Source organism: Neolamprologus brichardi, chromosome 23 (assembly GCF_056152115.1).
Source record: "Neolamprologus brichardi isolate AB-2024 chromosome 23, ASM5615211v1, whole genome shotgun sequence".
In the NCBI taxonomy this organism is placed as follows: Eukaryota; Metazoa; Chordata; class Actinopteri; order Cichliformes; family Cichlidae; genus Neolamprologus; species Neolamprologus brichardi.
In genome coordinates, this window is record NC_142125.1 from 39269610 (window position 1) to 39287934 (window position 18325).

The 18325-nt window shown below is 37.5% G+C and overlaps 1 protein-coding gene and 4 non-coding genes across 5 annotated transcripts; 4 read left to right on the top strand and 1 right to left on the bottom strand.

Moving 5' to 3' along the window:
* Window positions 1-553: 553 nt before the first annotated feature.
* Window positions 554-672, top strand: LOC118455579 (5S ribosomal RNA). Its single transcript, XR_004844191.2, has one exon. It is a non-coding gene; the product is annotated as a 5S ribosomal RNA (ribosomal RNA).
* A 772-nt stretch (window positions 673-1444) lies between these two features.
* On the top strand, window positions 1445-6622 carry LOC102796424 (T-cell surface antigen CD2-like). Its single transcript, XM_006807100.3, has 7 exons — window positions 1445-1526; window positions 3788-4081; window positions 4310-4389; window positions 4803-4968; window positions 5082-5138; window positions 5291-5368; window positions 5970-6622. The coding sequence occupies exons 1-7, from the start codon at window positions 1445-1447 to the stop codon at window positions 6155-6157; spliced, it is 945 nt and encodes a 314-aa protein (XP_006807163.2). The 3' UTR covers window positions 6158-6622.
* Window positions 6623-9163: 2541 nt separating this feature from the next.
* LOC118455577 (5S ribosomal RNA) lies at window positions 9164-9282 on the bottom strand. Its single transcript, XR_004844189.1, has one exon. It is a non-coding gene; the product is annotated as a 5S ribosomal RNA (ribosomal RNA).
* A 341-nt stretch (window positions 9283-9623) lies between these two features.
* LOC118455576 (5S ribosomal RNA) lies at window positions 9624-9742 on the top strand. Its single transcript, XR_004844188.2, has one exon. It is a non-coding gene; the product is annotated as a 5S ribosomal RNA (ribosomal RNA).
* Window positions 9743-14337: 4595 nt separating this feature from the next.
* Window positions 14338-14456, top strand: LOC148096302 (5S ribosomal RNA). The gene has a single exon (XR_015717290.1). It is a non-coding gene; the product is annotated as a 5S ribosomal RNA (ribosomal RNA).
* Window positions 14457-18325: the final 3869 nt, after the last annotated feature.

Consider the following 18325-nt stretch of genomic DNA (forward strand, 5'->3'; position numbering starts at 1 on the left):
GAGATTAATTTTAATAATAATTTCTAATTTAACATTCATTTTATTTTTTAATACAAATTTTTGAATATGATGGCACATAAAGGTCTTTAAATGTATGAAATGTGTATGTATGTCTGTAAATTATTAAGTGACCTGTACAGTGATTGATTTACATCTTAAGATGTATGTTTTATCTTTGTTTTAATTAAGTTAAATTAAGTTAAATCATTGTTACTTTTCTGACATTAAACATAAGTAAACAAGTAATAAAACACAGATTTAGATTTTTTTTTAATGCAAAAAAATTGGATAATTACAAGTGATCCTAATTTAGCAGTTTCTGTCTATTTTAAAATGTAAACTGTGACGTGTATATAAATAAAATGAATGGGTACACACAAAATCCAAATAAGATTTTGAAATCCATAATAATCTGTTTTAAGCAGGAATAAATAACAAGTTAATGTTTCAACTCATTGTTGGGTGTCTTCCTCTCTTGTACTCACATGTATTAGAATTGTTACAGAGGACATTTTTGTCAGCCTCAAAAAGGCAGTTTCAGACGCCCTTTCTCGCTTACGGCCATACCACCCTGAACACGCCCGATCTCGTCTGATCTCGGAAGCTAAGCAGGGTCGGGCCTGGTCAGTACTTGGATGGGAGACCGCCTGGGAATACCAGGTGCTGTAAGCTTTTGCACTAAGACACGAAAACTGCAGAGGGCAAAGCTGCTCACTCCCTACCTCAATAACAATCATTAGTACTCAGTTGGTATTCTTCATCATAACATTTTCTGCATCAACGTCCAAAACAGGACTACTTAAAAGTTTCAGTGACAACATGATGCAGAGTTTGAGCTCTGACTCAGGTTCAGCTTATCTCAATAACCCATTAATCTTGCTTCATGGGACACCCTGAATCTCCTCAAATTAACAATCCATACTTTATTGGCCACATTACACTCATAGAAGTGTTTATTTTCAATTATTTAAAATAAAATACACTTTTAATTTTACAAAATAATGATGGAATATTCATTTTCTTTGCTTGACAGTGAAAGGAGAAACACCAACAAAAAGGACGCTGTAGCAGTAACAAGAAAAATCAGTTTGTATTATCAGATTTTAAGAGGAAGTCATTTCAGAAAAACAGACATTTATATTTTATGTCTAAATTACAAATTATCACCCAAATTAGGACAGTTTGTATTTGAGTTTTCGGTTACCTCTTGAACATCTCTAACTGGAGATTGTATTTAAATATATTTGCTGAAGCAAGAAAACGAAAAAAGCAAAGTCTTTGTTCTAAGTGTCACACTTACTTTGTTCTTTATCTGTGAAAGTAGACGAGGCCCCTTGGATCACTTCCCTTCAAAACCATACATGCGCACGCACGTAAACATGATGACACCATGCTCTGACAGGAAACAGCCTCTAAAATGGAAAGCGGCTGTTAGCTGAATGTGATGACAACAGTGAAGAAGAAGATGGCTTCTGCTGCCACCATCGCTGTGTCTCTGCTCTGCTGCTTCATCACCGCCTCCACAGGTACGCTACACTTCATCTCTTTATGCTGTCAGGTGTAGTTTTTGGTGAACTGTATAAGCAATTAGCTTTAAAATCCAAAGTTAATGGCTTTGATTTCAAGTGTTAAATGTCAACGTTCAAATGTTTTTGAAAGATAAAATCATTTATAGGTGTTTAGCTGCACACTGAATAATTTTTTAACACATCACAGACACTTGATCTGTTGTTATGTAGCATGCAGTCCTCTTTTTCTGTATGAAGCTCCCACGTAAAAATGCCTTCATTTAATTGTATTTGATGAATTAAAGCATAAATATAATCATTTTATTTAAAAACTTAGATTCAATTTCATCTCGTTAATTGTTTGTGTTTCTGTGCTGTCATTTAACATCATTAACAGTTTATTTCGTACTTATGAAATGCAAATCTGGCTTCATTCCTCAATAGAGGACTCAGAAACTGAACAGTGCTGACTCAAAAGAAAAACTATATACATATAAAAGAAAGAAAGTTTATCTTCACTGGACTGGACTTAATTAAAGTTATCATTGTCTTTACATAAAGACTTTCAAATTTAAAAAAAAATCATTTACATGATGAGTAACAAAATCCACGTAGGTTGAAGTCAACCACACACAGATGGGGGCGTAGCGCTGCAGCGCTTCACCCCCATCTGTGGAATCTATAAGTCATAAACTGCATCACTTCACTTCTTCTTAGTTTTACTTTGAATGTTTTGATTATTTCAGCACTATTTACAGGAATAAGTGATCTTCACACAATGTCAGTGACGCCTTTTGACAGTTTTCTTTGCAGGTCATGCATCAGGTTGACTGGTTGTGTTTGAATTTTTCATTATTTTAAAGAACATTCTCACATGACAGTTATAAAGATAAATGCCTTTTTGTCTTTTCTGCAACTGTAAAGTTGTGAAAGGCATTTTTTAGGAAAGGCATGCAAGAGTCACAGGGAAGTGGTAATGCTCACGGGCAGATGTTCAGAGCTCTCTGGGTTAGAGTCTTGAGAACCGCTTGTGGTTAAGATGGAGAGAAACAGAAAACTTATGGTTAAAATTTTAAAAGATAATGCGTTTTCTTTTCCTTTTTTGCTACATCAAAGTCAGAGTCACTTTGTGACTGCCTCTGAACAAAGGCACTCAACCAGCTTTGACTAGTGTCTCAAAATTAGTGATAACAAGAAGCTTATTTTCTTGTTATCACTTTGGAAAATATTAATGTTGTGACTCTTGAGCAGACGACTGATATAACTTCTGTTATTTCCTGTGGTTTCCCTTAATAGAAAATGAAACTGTCAAGTTGTTCAGTGATTGCGAAATTAATTTTATTGAGTACGTGTTTGCAGATTTAGTGTAATTGTCTTCTCAGTGTCTCATAATCATGAAGAAATGCCGCGTGCCTTAAAAAATATCTGGTGCTCACAACTGAAGACAAACTGAAGTTAGGTTTAGTTTACGTTTAAATGTGCACGGTGGTCTGAAGAGAAACAACAGGATATGAGATAACAATCATTGAGCCTCAGTGATCTGTCCTATCAGACATTTGTCAGCTACACAGCGAGTGTAGAAACTGGTTGTAGCGCACGCACAAATGTAGCAGATTAAAAGAACTCAACCTACACAGAGATCAACCTAAAAATGTGATCATCTTCTACAGTAGTCGACTTTTATTGGGAAGACCAAAAAAGACAAAAACCTTATTCTGAAATATCAGCTGATTGTCAGTGATTTATCAAATTAAAACAAGGTATCGAACATCTCCTGGTGGGTTTTGTTATTTTCGATGACTGTGGCTCAGGGGGTTGGAAGCGCATCCGTAACTGGAAGGTCGCTGGTTCGATCCCAGGGCAGCTGTGGCTACAACTGTAGCTGCCTCCACCAGTATGTGAATGTGAGAGTGAATGAATAATGGCATTGTAAACCACTTTGGGTTCCTTGAAAAGCGCTATATAAATCCAATCCATTATTATTTCTCACAAAAAAGCCACTCAGAGACATTTGGACATGCAGGAAATGTGTTTAATCAAGTCATTAGTTTTGGTATATTTATGTTTACAGCCTGCTAATGTCCCCTCTAAGTTAGAAATATTTTACAAGTTGCAAACAGAATGTAAATGTTAGTGCCTGATTCTTTCTTTGTGCATCGTGATCTCTTTACAGCTACTTTGGAAATTTGTAATGTCCTTCAAATGTTATAAATTGACATACAATCATTCAGAGCCTTTCTAACATGGCTAATCTCTTTCTTTATCTTTCTGTTTCAAAGGCTCTCCGGATGATTGTGATGTGTATGCTGCAACAGGATCAAGCTTCACTGTGCCACTAAAACATGAGTTGAAGGAATCAGATAACCTGAAATGGTTCAAGGACATGCGTGTAATCTTTTATCGCAGACAGAAACAGGTGATCATGGGGAAAAATGATGATGTTGATTCAACTGGATCACTAAAGCTGACACAACTGACCAAAGACAAGTCAGGACGATACATCCCAGAGGTTATCAATGCAGAGGGAATAAATGTGGGGGGAAATTTACAGAGTGTGCATTTGTGTGTATTAGGTAAGTAACAACACATTATACATACATTCATTTTGGTAATACAAATGTACTTTATAGCAAATGTTCTGTCTGTTTCTATGTTAGTCACACATTTAACCCACAGAAAACTGCTGGCTCATTGATGTACTAAAGTTACTGTCTAATTTTTGTCATGCAGTCTTATTACTTTTTTTAATGTATTATCAGCAGTTCATATAATGTTGATATAATCAAATTTTCTTTACTCAGACCGTGTGCAGAAGCCCAAAGTGACGATGACGTGTACAGGCAATAAGACAAATGTCAGTTTTACTTGCAGTGTTGGTCAGGTGAGAACAATATTTCATGTTTTATTGATATTTCCATGTAGTGAGTTCTTCAAATAACTTATAATTAAGCTGCTGAAGAATCTGTGGACAAAGGTCTCATTTCACCTCCACTGAAACTAAGCAGTTGAACTGTGTTGACTGTAAAATGCAGCTGAAACAGCAAGGTTTGGATTTATGTGCACGTATTATTTTAATATATAAAATGGGATACAGCTAATCTAATATCAGCTGCTTCTGTTGGCAATCATTCTCTTTGCCTCATGTTTTAAAGTTTGATTAATTAAGTTGATAATGAGTTTTTTTACAAAAGACTCAAAGACAACGACCCACTGATTAAAATGCTGAAATGTATTTAAGAATTTGACTGTCAAATTATTAATTAATTAATCTACTAATTGTGTTTTCTCCCACAGAATGAGAAGATTGAATGGTTTATGGATGGTAAACAGTTGGCAGAAAAAGGGAAGACGGTGACGAGAGTAGCCACAAAGGTGGAAAACGCCCATTTCTCTTGCAATGTTTCTAACCCCATCAGCTCTGAGATCAGTCTGCCTGTTCAACAAATCTGCTATAAGCCTGGTAAGTATACTTGCAGTCAACTCTGCAAACGTTTAAATTTGCCTTTTTCCAAATGTTCGTGAGCTCATATCATAATAAGATTATTTTCTTCTTCTCTTGTTTTATTCCTGAAGTTTTCTCTGAAACAATATTTGGAATTAGCATCTGGGTTTTAGTGGGTGGTGGAGCAGGTATGTTGTGTCTTCTGTGTAATCCTTACATTTTAACATGTGTGGCGTTGCTGAAATGCAGAGCGATTAAGCTTGAAGCAATGAACACAGGATTCAAATAAATAAACTCTTTACTTTACATGTCTAATACTATTTATTTTCATCCTCATCAGGTATTGTTCTGATTTTGATCCTAATTGTCATCATTTGTTGTATCCGGATCAGACGAAAAAAGCATGTGCGACTAAACGGTGAGAATCTTATCTTATAGTTATTTTAAAACCACTGCATATAATCTGTTAGTTACTTAAGAAGCTTCATTTCAGTCTAAACTTCTTAAAGTTTACCTGTGGAGCTCCCCAAGGTGCAGTGCTAGGACCACTTTATTTATATTTAGACTTAAGGTAGCAGGTTAAAGACATTTCAAACTGCAGATGACTCAAATATATTTTGAAAATACTGTTAAATTATGGACGAGGCATCTAAACCTGATCTTTCAAAAAAAAGCCATGCTGCAAATGCAAGCAATGCTCTTACTTATTTAAAATGATAACACTTAACTGGAGCCTTTTTTAAAATTTTACTGACATATAATTGAGCGGCCTAAAACTGCAGGGTCACATAGCTACAACTATAGCTATAACTCCAGCACACCACAACATTGTCTTAGTTGTGTATGTTTACTGCAAAGGAGATCAAATTATTTTTATTTATCCTTTTGTGTTTAGTTGACACAACCCCATCAAAGCCATTTTCTCAGTAATAGCAGGCTTTACCTTTTTTCTTACCAACACTTTAACAGATGATGGCGTTTCTCCAGGTCTGATTTGTAATCTATGCTTATTTTAACAGATGAGAGGGAGCTTTATTTGCAGTGGAGCAATCAAGAACAGGAACAGCCTGATTATTATGACCACCGCTACCTGCAGCAGCTACCTGGCAATACCAGCAATATGGCTGAAAACAGCAACTCGCCGAGCAACATCCCGAAACCTGGCATCTGTACACACTGTGGCCTGAAGAGAGACGACTTGAAATAATGCAATCACCAGCATCCAGCCTCAGCTATAAGTCATTTATGTTTTTCAGCTCTGCTAAATGGATAAACTGGCTGCACACAACAAATTGGCAGATTAAAGGAAATGACCTCAAATACACAGTCTGAATAAATAATAATGAGCATGTGGTTGACATGAAGTGACTAAACCAGTACAAACCTTAATCTGAAATACCAGCTGATTATCAATAATTTATCGAACTAAAACACCATCAAAACATCTCCAGACTTTGTTGTTTTGTAAGTAGATTTAAAAAAAAAAAAAAAGTTACTCAGAGAAAGTGGGGCAGACAGGAAGTTGGACTGTTTACATCTTCTGTAGTAACTCAGGCCGTACAATGTAAAGAATGACTGTTTAATCTTTGTGTACATTAAGAGCTTTCTGCTCTCTTTGCTCCTTGGTTTGAAGGAAAATATACTCTTCTCGATGGGAAGAGTTCATGCTGTATATTTGCTGTGAGAGTGAAAGTTCAGGACTTTTCATGTGTTTTTTCTTCTTTCAGATTTAAAGATTCCCACAACTGTGCACTGGACAATATATTTGTTGCTGCTTCTGTACCACATGCAGGATGTATATAAAATCCATATAATCAAAGTTCAGATTATGTGCAGATGCTTGCAGTGATTAAAAAGTGCACAGGGAAGTCATAAGTCACATTTATAGTAGTAGAACGTGTGGGCCGCCTCCCAAAACCCTTCCAGTGATTCCCTTCACTGTAAAACATCAAACTCCAGGTGGATTTATAATTCATTCATTATTACAGAGAGCTCTGCTGTTTATGACACACAGTCTGACATTGTGTCCAGTCAAAGACCCTCAGTAAGTTTTCCTCAACCTCACCATTACCTCAGGCGTCAGAGAGGTGACGCTCTGGGTATTTAAAGCTGAAAAATATAAATTAGTCAGTATTTTGTGCAATAATTGTAATTACCAGTGTGCCTATCGTGGGGATCAATTCTGCAGTTTCCTTCTATTTGAATGATTATGTTTCAGTCTCATATTTAGTTTGAAATATGACGCCAAAACAACCAAACACTGGCCCAAAGTGACAACACCAGACTGAAGCTCATGAATGCAATCATCTGATTCTCCTGGTTTCTCATTTACTCCAGTTCACATGCATCACATTTACATAATGTTACGTCTCCTCGAGGGCAGGAGGGGATAACACAACAACTCCGGAAACTCGGTACAGGTGTTATGAAAAAGGTTTAATGGCAGCGCTCTCACAAAATAAATAACCCAAATTCAAACAACAAATGTGGGGGAGAAAGGGACAGTTAGGTTGTGCCAAAAAAACACCAAAAAGACAAATCCAAAACTTAGCTGAGCTATTATCCTAGAAAAGCAAAAGCAAGAGAGAAAGACCCTGAACCTCAACTCAAAACAAGCTCAAAATTACATGGGTGGCACCAACCTACTTACCTAGTGTTTCTAACAAAAAGACTCTATGGGAGTAAGTGTATGGGGTCCCCAAACTTAGCTAGTCCACTTTACTCCCACCACAATTATCAAACAAAAGAAGGACAGCAGAGAAACTTCACACATGTACCAAACAATTCAAAGGAGGGAAGAGAGCCACGCCCAGCCACAGGTGAGTCTCCTTATCAGGGTGTGCACTCCTGGATTGTCCAATCAGGGTCTCCCTCCTCTAATTAGTTGGATTAGTTGGCCCCAGATTGACATCAGCCTGCAGTCTGCGACCTAAGGGAACGACAAACAAAAGGAGAGGGAAAGAAAACATGCAGCCTGCAGACACGTAACACATAAACCGACATTTGATTCAGTATCACAGTTAAATTCCCATAAGGATTCATGTTGTTTGTAGTAGCCTATGTACATGTGCATGTGTAATGTAATGATGCCACCTTGTGGACATCTGCATACTGACAGCGTATCACTGTTTAAGTCTTGATGCATGGCTCAATGATCCAGGTAAGAAAATCCCAAAAAGTTGATTCTGTTCATCTGGACGTAACGTTGTCGGTGGGACAAACGTTTCGTCACTCATCCAACTGACTTGTTACATTTGATCCAGTTTAAATAAAATATGAGACAGAAAACAGATTAAGACTCAGAGTTTGCTGCACACAGAGAGAGGATGAGTGCTTCAGGATTAAAGGATGAAAGGATGTGGACAGAGTAGTTGGACAGTACACTACAGGACACACATCATGGAAAAGAGGGATTTGAATTGAACAGACAGCTCAGATTAGACTTCGTGGATCTACAGGTTGATCTACGTATACATGAAGTATGATTTCCTCACTCACTGTCTTACTTATCTGAGGAGGGGAAGGGTCTGTCAGCTAATAACAGTCACACTTCTTTGATTTCAGTTAGTGTTGCAAGTCAAAGTGTTTAGGAAGCACGGGCACATAATGAGGCTAACTTTCTGTCCTATAATACACAGAAGAATAACCGTAAATGTCTCTCAGACTACCAGGTTAAAATAAATAATGTCTGCATATTTGTTTTGAATATATTATGATTAAACACATAGATAGACAGTTGTACTAGCTGATATTTTGGGGTTTTATACACCAAAATATAAGAATGCATTATAAACTTATATCAAATCACTGTGCAGACTCTGTGCTCTCGGCCACTTTGACTCTGTCCTGTAATAAATTACAATCTTTTAATAATGATACATTTACTACTTTATCACAGCTAAGTGCTGAAACTACTAACTACTAAATAACTTTTATTTTGTACTTTCACATCAAACTGATAACAATAATATTAATTTTGGATAACTTTATCATTTATGAGGGAGCATTCTTTCCATGGATACTGTTACCGATAAAAGAACTGTTTCACTGGTTTCTCTTGCCTCACACTAAAACACTAACACAAATGTTAGAAATTTGTTTATTTATTTTGTTGTGCTGATTATCATGGGGAATACAAATTTAATAGCATAGAGTAATTTGAGAGACTGAGTGAGCAGCAGCGCCTTCTGCAGTCTGTGTGTGGAAGTGCAAAAGCTTACAGCACCTGGTATTCCCAGGCGGTCTCCCATCCAAGTACTGACCAGGCCCGACCCTGCTTAGCTTCCGAGATCAGACGAGATCGGGCGTGTTCAGGGTGGTATGGCCGTAAGCGACAGCAAAGCTGTAAAAAAGACCTTTTATCGGTGGCAAATGTCACACACTTTGATATATATTATTGTGCAAAGCTTCATATGTTACAGCGAAACATGCAAACCTTCGTTGTTAACTGCAGCTTCATCACTGAGCTGCAAAAACGCTTTTCCGGCAGTAACATCACGATAAGAAGACATGTTCGTTGATTACAGCACAGTGTTAAAGTGACAGAGGACGATTTAGAAGTCAAACATTTTTGTCGTTTGGAGACTTTCACTTATATATAGAACATAAAGATGTAAGCGTGTGTGTGTGTCATCACAGCATGTATAAAAATGGTGTTTCTGAGCTCTTCCCTCGCTTACGGCCATACCACCCTGAACACGCCCGATCTCGTCTGATCTCGGAAGCTAAGCAGGGTCGGGCTTGGTCAGTACTTGGATGGGAGACCGCCTGGGAATACCAGGTGCTGTAAGCTTTTGCACTTCCACAAACAAACTGCAGAGGGCGCTGCTGCTCACTTCCTCAACACCACTCACAGTATTCTTTATGATAAACAGTCTGACAATAAAAACAGATTTTTCCAACATTTTCGTAATAGTTGCAGTGTCTCAGAGTGACGCTGAAAAACTAGTTCATGCATTTATTACTTCCAGGCTGGACTACTGCAATTCATTATTATCAGGATGTCCAAAAAACTCACTGAAAAGCCTTCAGTTAATCCAAAATGCTGCAGCAAGAGTACTGACAGGGACTAGAAAGAGAGAGCATATTTCTCCTGTTTTGGCTTCCCTTCATTGGCTTCCTGTTAAATCCAGAATTGAATTCAAAATCCTGCTCCTCACATACAAGGTCTTGAATAATCAGGCCCCATCTTATCTTAATGACCTTGTAGCACCATATCACCCTATTTGAGCACTTCGCTCCCACTCTGCAGGCCTACTTGTTGTTCCTAGAGTATTTAAAAGTAGAATGGGAGGGAGAGCCTTCAGTTTTCAGGCCCCTCTTCTGTGGAACCAGCTTCCAGTTTGGATTCGGGAGACAGACACTATCTCTACTTTTAAGATTAGGCTTAAAACTTTCCTTTTTGCTAAAGCATATAGTTAGGGCTGGACCAGGCGACCCTGAATCCTCCCTTAGTTATGCTGCAATAGATGTAGGCTGCCGGGGGATTCCCATGATGCATTGAGTTTTTCCTTTCCAGTCACCTTTCTCACTCACTATGTGTTAATAGACCTCTCTGTATTGAATCATATCTGTTATTAATCTCTGTCTCTCTTCCACAGCATGTCTTTTATCCTGTCTTCCTTCTCTCACCCCAACCGGTCGCAGCAGATGGCCCCGCCCCTCCCTGAGCCTGGTTCTGCCGGAGGTTTCTTCCTGTTAAAAGGGAGTTTTTCCTTCCCACTGTCGCCAAAGTGCTTGCTCATAGGGGGTCATATGATTGTTGGGTTTTTCTCTGTATCTATGAAGCGCCTTGAGGCGACATTTGTTGTGATTTGGCGCTATATAAATAAATTTGAATTGAATTGAATTGAATTGAATTCAAGTAATATTAAAAAAAGACCTGTCAACAGATTTGGGCTTTTTTGCCTTTTTTTGCCAAGGTTCAAACCGAGGACTCAAGTGAAAGACAAAGTGGAAAGTTTAGAGCAAACTAATTTCATATAGGTTTTATATATGGCTTTATAAGTATATATGATAAGGAAAGTGATTTTAATCAGGCTCATATATTTGTTGTTGGGTTATTTCTTAGTTGTTTCATAGTTGTACGGCACCATTATCAATGGCTCATGGTCAAAGCAGCGATTCATTTTACCTAAACCCTTGAATCTCTCTCTTCTTAGTTATGTCGCTCTATCTGCTTTATTAGCACATTAAGTTCATCTTCCTCCATCTCTTCCTCGTTTGGGCCAAACATATCAGTAATAAGTGTGTAAATTGATGGAAAAAGCAGTTCTGGTAGCTAAATGTCCAGGCTCTCCTTTAATAATAATAATAATAATAATAATAATAATAATAATAATAATAATAATAATAGTAGTAGTAGTAGTATTTAATTGGTGTAGCATGAATGTAAAATCTGTAAAATACAGTTTAACATTTCTCCTTCACATGTTCCAAAACTATTAGAGTATTTTGTTGGCCGATTACAGCCGCCAGCCTTGACACCCCTGGTTTAGAGAATTTGACCAACAGATTTCTCGGATTTGACAACAAGGCTTTTCTGCTAGACTCAGGCCAAGTTAGTCTTTAAACCCTTTACTCCCAGTTTCTCCAGCAGGAATCAAACACCGGGAGCTGCGGGCCAGCCGCGCACAAAGACTCAAACTGACTTTTCGTTTCTGCTCCGAAGTGTGGCGTACTACACCCACGTCACATGACCACTACTAATTACGGTTTTGGTGTATTTTACGCTAATTTCGACACGTGACTGAAACAAACCTGATGACACGTCAAACTCCCATAAAGCTTGGAAGTCAGCAGCAGCAGCAGGAAGAAGCAGATTGTAGGTCGTGAAGTCAGTGAAACCCACAGTGCACCTGCTGATGGGCAGTGTGTTTTTAATCCACAGTTTTCAATATTGTGTAGACTAATGTGTCTGTATTAATTCAGCTCCGTATTATTGTGTGAAGTTGCACTGGGTTGGTAGTGGCTCTGTGTGTGTGTGTGTGTGTCACATTTTTGGTGAGTCAATGGCTGTAATGGGGTTGGACTAATTAGAGGCAGGTGTACTTGATTGCACTGATACACTGGTCTACTTATAGCCCGAATAGGACACTGGACTGTTTTATCTTTTGATGATTTGTCAGTAAATTATTTTTAGAATTTTATTGACTGTCATCTTTTTGCCCACGGCTGAGACGGTTGGTCAGACCTAGACTCTATGTGTGGTGCGTCACAAGTGGCAGAAAAAAAGAGGAACGATGCTGATGAGAACTTGTATTTAAATAAAAACAAACAAACACAGAAGAGAACTTGGACAAAAAGCAAATAAAAAAACTTTTTTATTTTTTTAATTAATGAATTAAAACCTTCACATTTAGACAGAGATATTGTTGCTCTGCTTCCTCTTATTTTATAAGCAGAATTGGCTTCATTCATTCACCAACCCAATCATATGACTTTTATTCACTTAGGGGAGACCGGGGATAGTTGTAACATTTTTGACATTTCTGTCTGTAAATTGGAGCTCTTTTAAGGTAGTGGATTCAAAATGTAATGCAAAGTATTTACATGTCTCGGCTATTAAATAGTGCAGCTATTTTCTCTGCAGCACAATTACCCATTGCATGGTATGGTCTCAAACACAAAGAGTGAAATGTTGCAATTAACCCCATAGTCTGGGTTAGTTGTAACATATCCTGGGGTGAAATGTAACATAATGAAATAAGGGTACTGACAAAACATTAACATGTAATCTTTTTATTCAACACATGAATGCACTTAGAGCCATTTATGTAGCTGTGTGTGTGTGTGACAGAATGCAGAAATCTAGCTTTTGTACATATGTCAACCCCCCAAAAAAGACAAATTATGGAATTTTCTGCAACTGAATATTTCATTAATTTTGGTTGGTCTTCCTTGAGTTTGGCCTCATTGGCTCAGTGGGCATTATAACCTACAACTCTTGCACCAATTTTGAACATAACAATGAAGCTGAAAAAATGTAGTTGTTCACCAGCATCGCAATTCCATTACTTTTTATCATGGCTTACCTTGGTGTGGTTTGCAAAGTGCTTCAGAAAGATGAGGAAATCTGTTTCTTGCACCCATCCTGATTTATTTCCACTACCAATACTTCCTACTGGTCCATCTCTGACACAGTGGTCTGCATAACGTATGTGTGGGAACACAAACAGTGGAGGAATTGTGTTGCCAATGGCATTAACCGCATATACAAAAGCGACCAGTGATCCTCTCTCTGCTGATGCCGTTGCCCCAACTTGTTTAATATAAGTTAAAGTAATAGTGTGGTAAGTTGTAACATCTGCATTATTGTTACAACTAACCCAGACTGTTGCTGTTACAACTGACCCAGACTCCTATAGCCATGAACTAGCTAACATTACAACCAACGGCTAAAACATTAGCACTAAAGACTTACACAGAATATATCCCCATAGACATACAAATAACATAATTTAAGTTTGATGAGTTTAACTGCAAAGCAAATAATGCTATTAGAAATTGAAATAAAGTAGAAAAACTTACTTTTTGGCATACAAATTACTTTTTTGTGTGTTAAATTGCCTGTGTTTGACAAAATGTGCTGATTTTTCACATGTGATAGCAGAACTGAATTGGGCATGCACAGGATGAGTCACATCATTTGAAACTTAGCCCTGATTGGAGAAATTGGAAGTGTTACAACTGACCCACGTTACAACTATCCCCGGTCTCCCCTACTTCCACTTTTGTTCATTTTAACCAGCATGTTTCGTGTTTTTGTCTGAAGGCGGCATGTATGACATGACCTGCTGCCAGGTTAATAAACTGCTATCAGTGGAAAACGAGAAATCCGCAGAATATGTAATCAATAGTTGCCAGAGTGACACTGCTTCTTTCATAAGAAATATCCAAACGTTTATACAGCTGTCTAAATGGCCAGATGTTTTTTTTTATATATACTTCAGTATGTTTATGAAGGCATTTTGAAAACCCAGGCCCGACCCTGCTTAGCTTCCGAGATCAGACGAGATCGGGCGTGTTCAGGGTGGTGTGGCCGTAAGCGAGGGAAGCCCGCTATAAAAGACCTTTTATACTTGGCAAATGTCACATAGTTTAAAATATATTATTGTGCAAAGCTTCATATGTTACAACGAAACATGCAAACCTTCGTTATTAACTGCAGCTTCAACGTTGAGCTGCAAAAACGCTTTTCCGGCAGTAACATCACGATAAGAAGACATGTTCGTTGATTACAGCACAGTGTTAAAGTGACAGAGGACGATTTAGAAGTCAAACATTTTTGTCGTTTGGAGACTTTCACTTATATATAGAACATAAAGATGTAAGTGTGTGTGTGTCATCACAGTATGTATAAAAATGGTGTTTCTGAGCTCTCCCCTCGCTTACGGCCATACCACCCTGAACACGCCCGATCTCGTCTGATCTCGGAAGCTAAGCTGGGTCGGGCCTGGTCAGTACTTGGATGGGAGACCGCCTGGGAATACCAGGTGCTGTAAGCTTTTGCACTTCCACAAACAAACTGCAGAGGGCGCTGCTGCTCACTTCCTCAACACCACTCACAGTATTCTTTATGATAAACGGTCTGACAATAAAAACAGATTTTTCCAACATTTTCGTAATAGTTGCAGTTCAAGTGATATTAAAAAAAGACCTGTCAGCAGATTTGGGCTTTTTTGCCTTTTTTTTTTGCCAAGGTTCAAACCGAGGACTCAAGTGAAAGACAAAGTGGAAAGTTTAGAGCAAACTAATTTCATATAGGTTTTATATATGGCTTTATAAGTATATATGATAAGGAAAGTGATTTTAATCAGGCTCATATATTTGTTGTTGGGTTATTTCTTAGTTGTTTCATAGTTGTACGGCACCATTATCAATGGCTCATGGTCAAAGCAGCGATTCATTTTACCTAAACCCTTGAATCTCTCTCTTCTTAGTTATGTCGCTCTCTCTGCTTTATTAGCACATTAAGTTCATCTTCCTCCATCTCTTCCTCGCTTGGGCCAAACATATCAGTAATAAGTGTGTAAATTGATGGAAAAAGCAGTTCTGGTAGCTAAATGTCCAGGCTCTCCTTTAATAATAATAATAATAATAATAACTAGAAAGTGCATTTTCTGAAGAAACTGCAGTGTGAATGCTTGAATCTGAATGTATGCACTGAAATGAATTAATTGCTGAATTTTAAGTTAAAAATGTTGAATGAGATGAAAAATACAGAAATTTTAACCTGAAAACAAAAGTGCTGAACTGCTAAAAGCTGACATCCACACAGAAGAAGTTGGAAAAGAGCTGAAAATGTTTTAATTGTAAATTAGAAAAACCTAAGAAATGAGAAAACACAATTTAGAGTCAGATAACATCTGAATGAATATTAAAAGTTCATATTCTTTGAATCACTGAATGACTAAAATGTGATCCCTCCACTTGGATCCACACAGTTTAAAAACTTTACATCTCTGAGCTTTTAAAGACACGGTGTTGGACAGAACAATGATGGCGACGTTTTGAGGGTAAAATGATGGCTGATGAGCAAACACTGTGGACACAGCAGCAGTTGAAAGAAAAGTGTTTAAGATGAATCATGGCAGAGTGAGAGAGAGCTCGTTAGGCAGGCAGGTGTGAGCCTGGTTGCTATAGTGACTGCACCCAATGGCTCCCTACACACACACAGACATGCGCCTCACTTTTGATGCTTAAAATGAACAGAAAAATCAGGCCGAAACAAATCGTTCCCAAATGAAAAGTACAAGTCGTATTGACAAAATTCTTTCAACGTGAGCACCAGCAATGTCCAGTCTACCAAATTCTCAGTTTTCATGCCTGTGGAGTTTATTATATGGACGTGGTGACAGTGGAAAGACACCATGCTCTTCTGATTTTCAAACAAACCTTCTGAGCCATTTTAACATTAGAGTCTATGGAAGAGTTGGAGGGAGGAGGCTGTGCATCGGTGACATTTATGAAAGAACCATAACACCTATTACTATAATAAACACATTGGATGAAAGAGGACAGCGATGGCTACGTTTTGAGGGTAAAATCATACCTGTAGAGCAAACGCTGCGGACACAGCAGCAGTTTTAAAAAAAGATTTTAAGATTAATTTTTTTGCTCCTCTCACTCTAGCAGTTGAGCTGTCTCACTCTAGCGGCAACATTCCGTCCCATACACACCCATTATAAACTCTGAAACGGGTGAAAAAACATCATGAAACTTAAACAGGAAATGAAGAAAAAGTATAATAGATATTAAAAAGATAAATACAATTTGAATAGTTGAATGTCTTGTCTTCGTTTTAAAGTTTGAATGGTGGCTCTATGTCAACGTATGTGGAAGTAGATACAGTTTAAAGAGGAGTAAGTTGAATGAGAATTTGAAGGGTCTCTCCATTGAAATACATGGGAAATTTTTGTTGAAAAAAGTTGAATAAAATTAAAAATATAAATGTTAAAAATGAGAAAAATAGAAGCAGTCATGTCCAAAAGAAGAGGAATCTAACGGTGTTTGAATGGTTTTTCTAAGTTGAACGGTTTTGAAGGAGTAGGACTACAAAAAACGTACGGAATAGATAATAAAATATAACTAGAAAGTGCATTTTCTGAAGAAACTGCAGTGTGAATGCTTGAATCTGAATGTATGCACTGAAATGAATTAATTGCTGAATTTTAAGTTAAAAATGTTGAATGAGATGAAAAATACAGAAATTTTAACCTGAAAACAAAAGTGCTGAACTGCTAAAAGCTGACATCCACACAGAAGAAGTTGGAAAAGAGCTGAAAATGTTTTAATTGTAAATTAGAAAAACCTAAGAAATGAGAAAACACAATTTAGAGTCAGATAACATCTGAATGAATATTAAAAGTTCATATTCTTTGAATCACTGAATGACTAAAATGTGATCCCTCCACTTGGATCCACACAGTTTAAAAACTTTACATCTCTGAGCTTTTAAAGACACGGTGTTGGACAGAACAATGATGGCGACGTTTTGAGGGTAAAATGATGGCTGATGAGCAAACACTGTGGACACAGCAGCAGTTGAAAGAAAAGTGTTTAAGATGAATCTTGGCAGAGTGAGAGAGAGCTCGTTAGGCAGGCAGGTGTGAGCCTGGTTGCTATAGTGACTGCACCCAATGGCTCCCTACACACACACAGACATGCGCCTCACTTTTGATGCTTAAAATGAACAGAAAAATCAGGCCGAAACAAATCGTTCCCAAATGAAAAGTACAAGTCGTATTGACAAAATTCTTTCAACGTGAGCACCAGCAATGTCTAGTCTACCAAATTCTCAGTTTTCATGCCTGTGGAGTTTATTATATGGACGTGGTGACAGTGGAAAGACACCATGCTCTTCTGATTTTCAAACAAACCTTCTGAGCCATTTTAACATTAGAGTCTATGGAAGAGTTGGAGGGAGGAGGCTGTGCATCGGTGACATTTATGAAAGAACCATAACACCTATTACTATAATAAACACATTGGATGAAAGAGGACAGCGATGGCTACGTTTTGAGGGTAAAATCATACCTGTAGAGCAAACGCTGCGGACACAGCAGCAGTTTTAAAAAAAGATTTTAAGATTAATTTTTTTGCTCCTCTCACTCTAGCAGTTGAGCTGTCTCACTCTAGCGGCAACATTCCGTCCCATACACACCCATTATAAACTCTGAAACGGGTGAAAAAACATCATGAAACTTAAACAGGAAATGAAGAAAAAGTATAATAGATATTAAAAAGATAAATACAATTTGAATAGTTGAATGTCTTGTCTTCGTTTTAAAGTTTGAATGGTGGCTCTATGTCAACGTATGTGGAAGTAGATACAGTTTAAAGAGGAGTAAGTTGAATGAGAATTTGAAGGGTCTCTCCATTGAAATACATGGGAAATTTTTGTTGAAAAAAGTTGAATAAAATTAAAAATATAAATGTTAAAAATGAGAAAAATAGAAGCAGTCATGTCCAAAAGAAGAGGAATCTAACGGTGTTTGAATGGTTTTTCTAAGTTGAACGGTTTTGAAGGAGTAGGACTACAAAAAACGTACGGAATAGATAATAAAATATAACTAGAAAGTGCATTTTCTGAAGAAACTGCAGTGTGAATGCTTGAATCTGAATGTATGCACTGAAATGAATTAATTACTGAATATTAAGCTAAAACTGTTGAATGAGCTGGAAAATACAGAGTTTTAAACCTGAAAACAAAAGTGCAGAACTGCTAAAAGCTGACATTTACACAGAAGAAGTTGGAAAATAGCTGAAAATGTTTTAAATGTCAATTAGAAAAACCTAAGTAATGAGAAAAGAAAATTTAGAGTCAGAGAACAGCGATGGCAATGTTTTGAGGGTAAAATGATGGCTCATGAGC

Coding starts and splice junctions, on each gene's coding strand:
- LOC102796424 (XM_006807100.3), top strand. CDS start 1,445: ATGACAACAGTGAAGAAGAAGATGGCTTCTGCTGCCACCATCGCTGTG. Junction 4,969..5,081: donor ACAAATCTGCTATAAGCCTG/GTAAGTATACTT, acceptor TTATTCCTGAAG/TTTTCTCTGAAACAATATTT. Junction 5,139..5,290: donor TTTAGTGGGTGGTGGAGCAG/GTATGTTGTGTC, acceptor CATCCTCATCAG/GTATTGTTCTGATTTTGATC.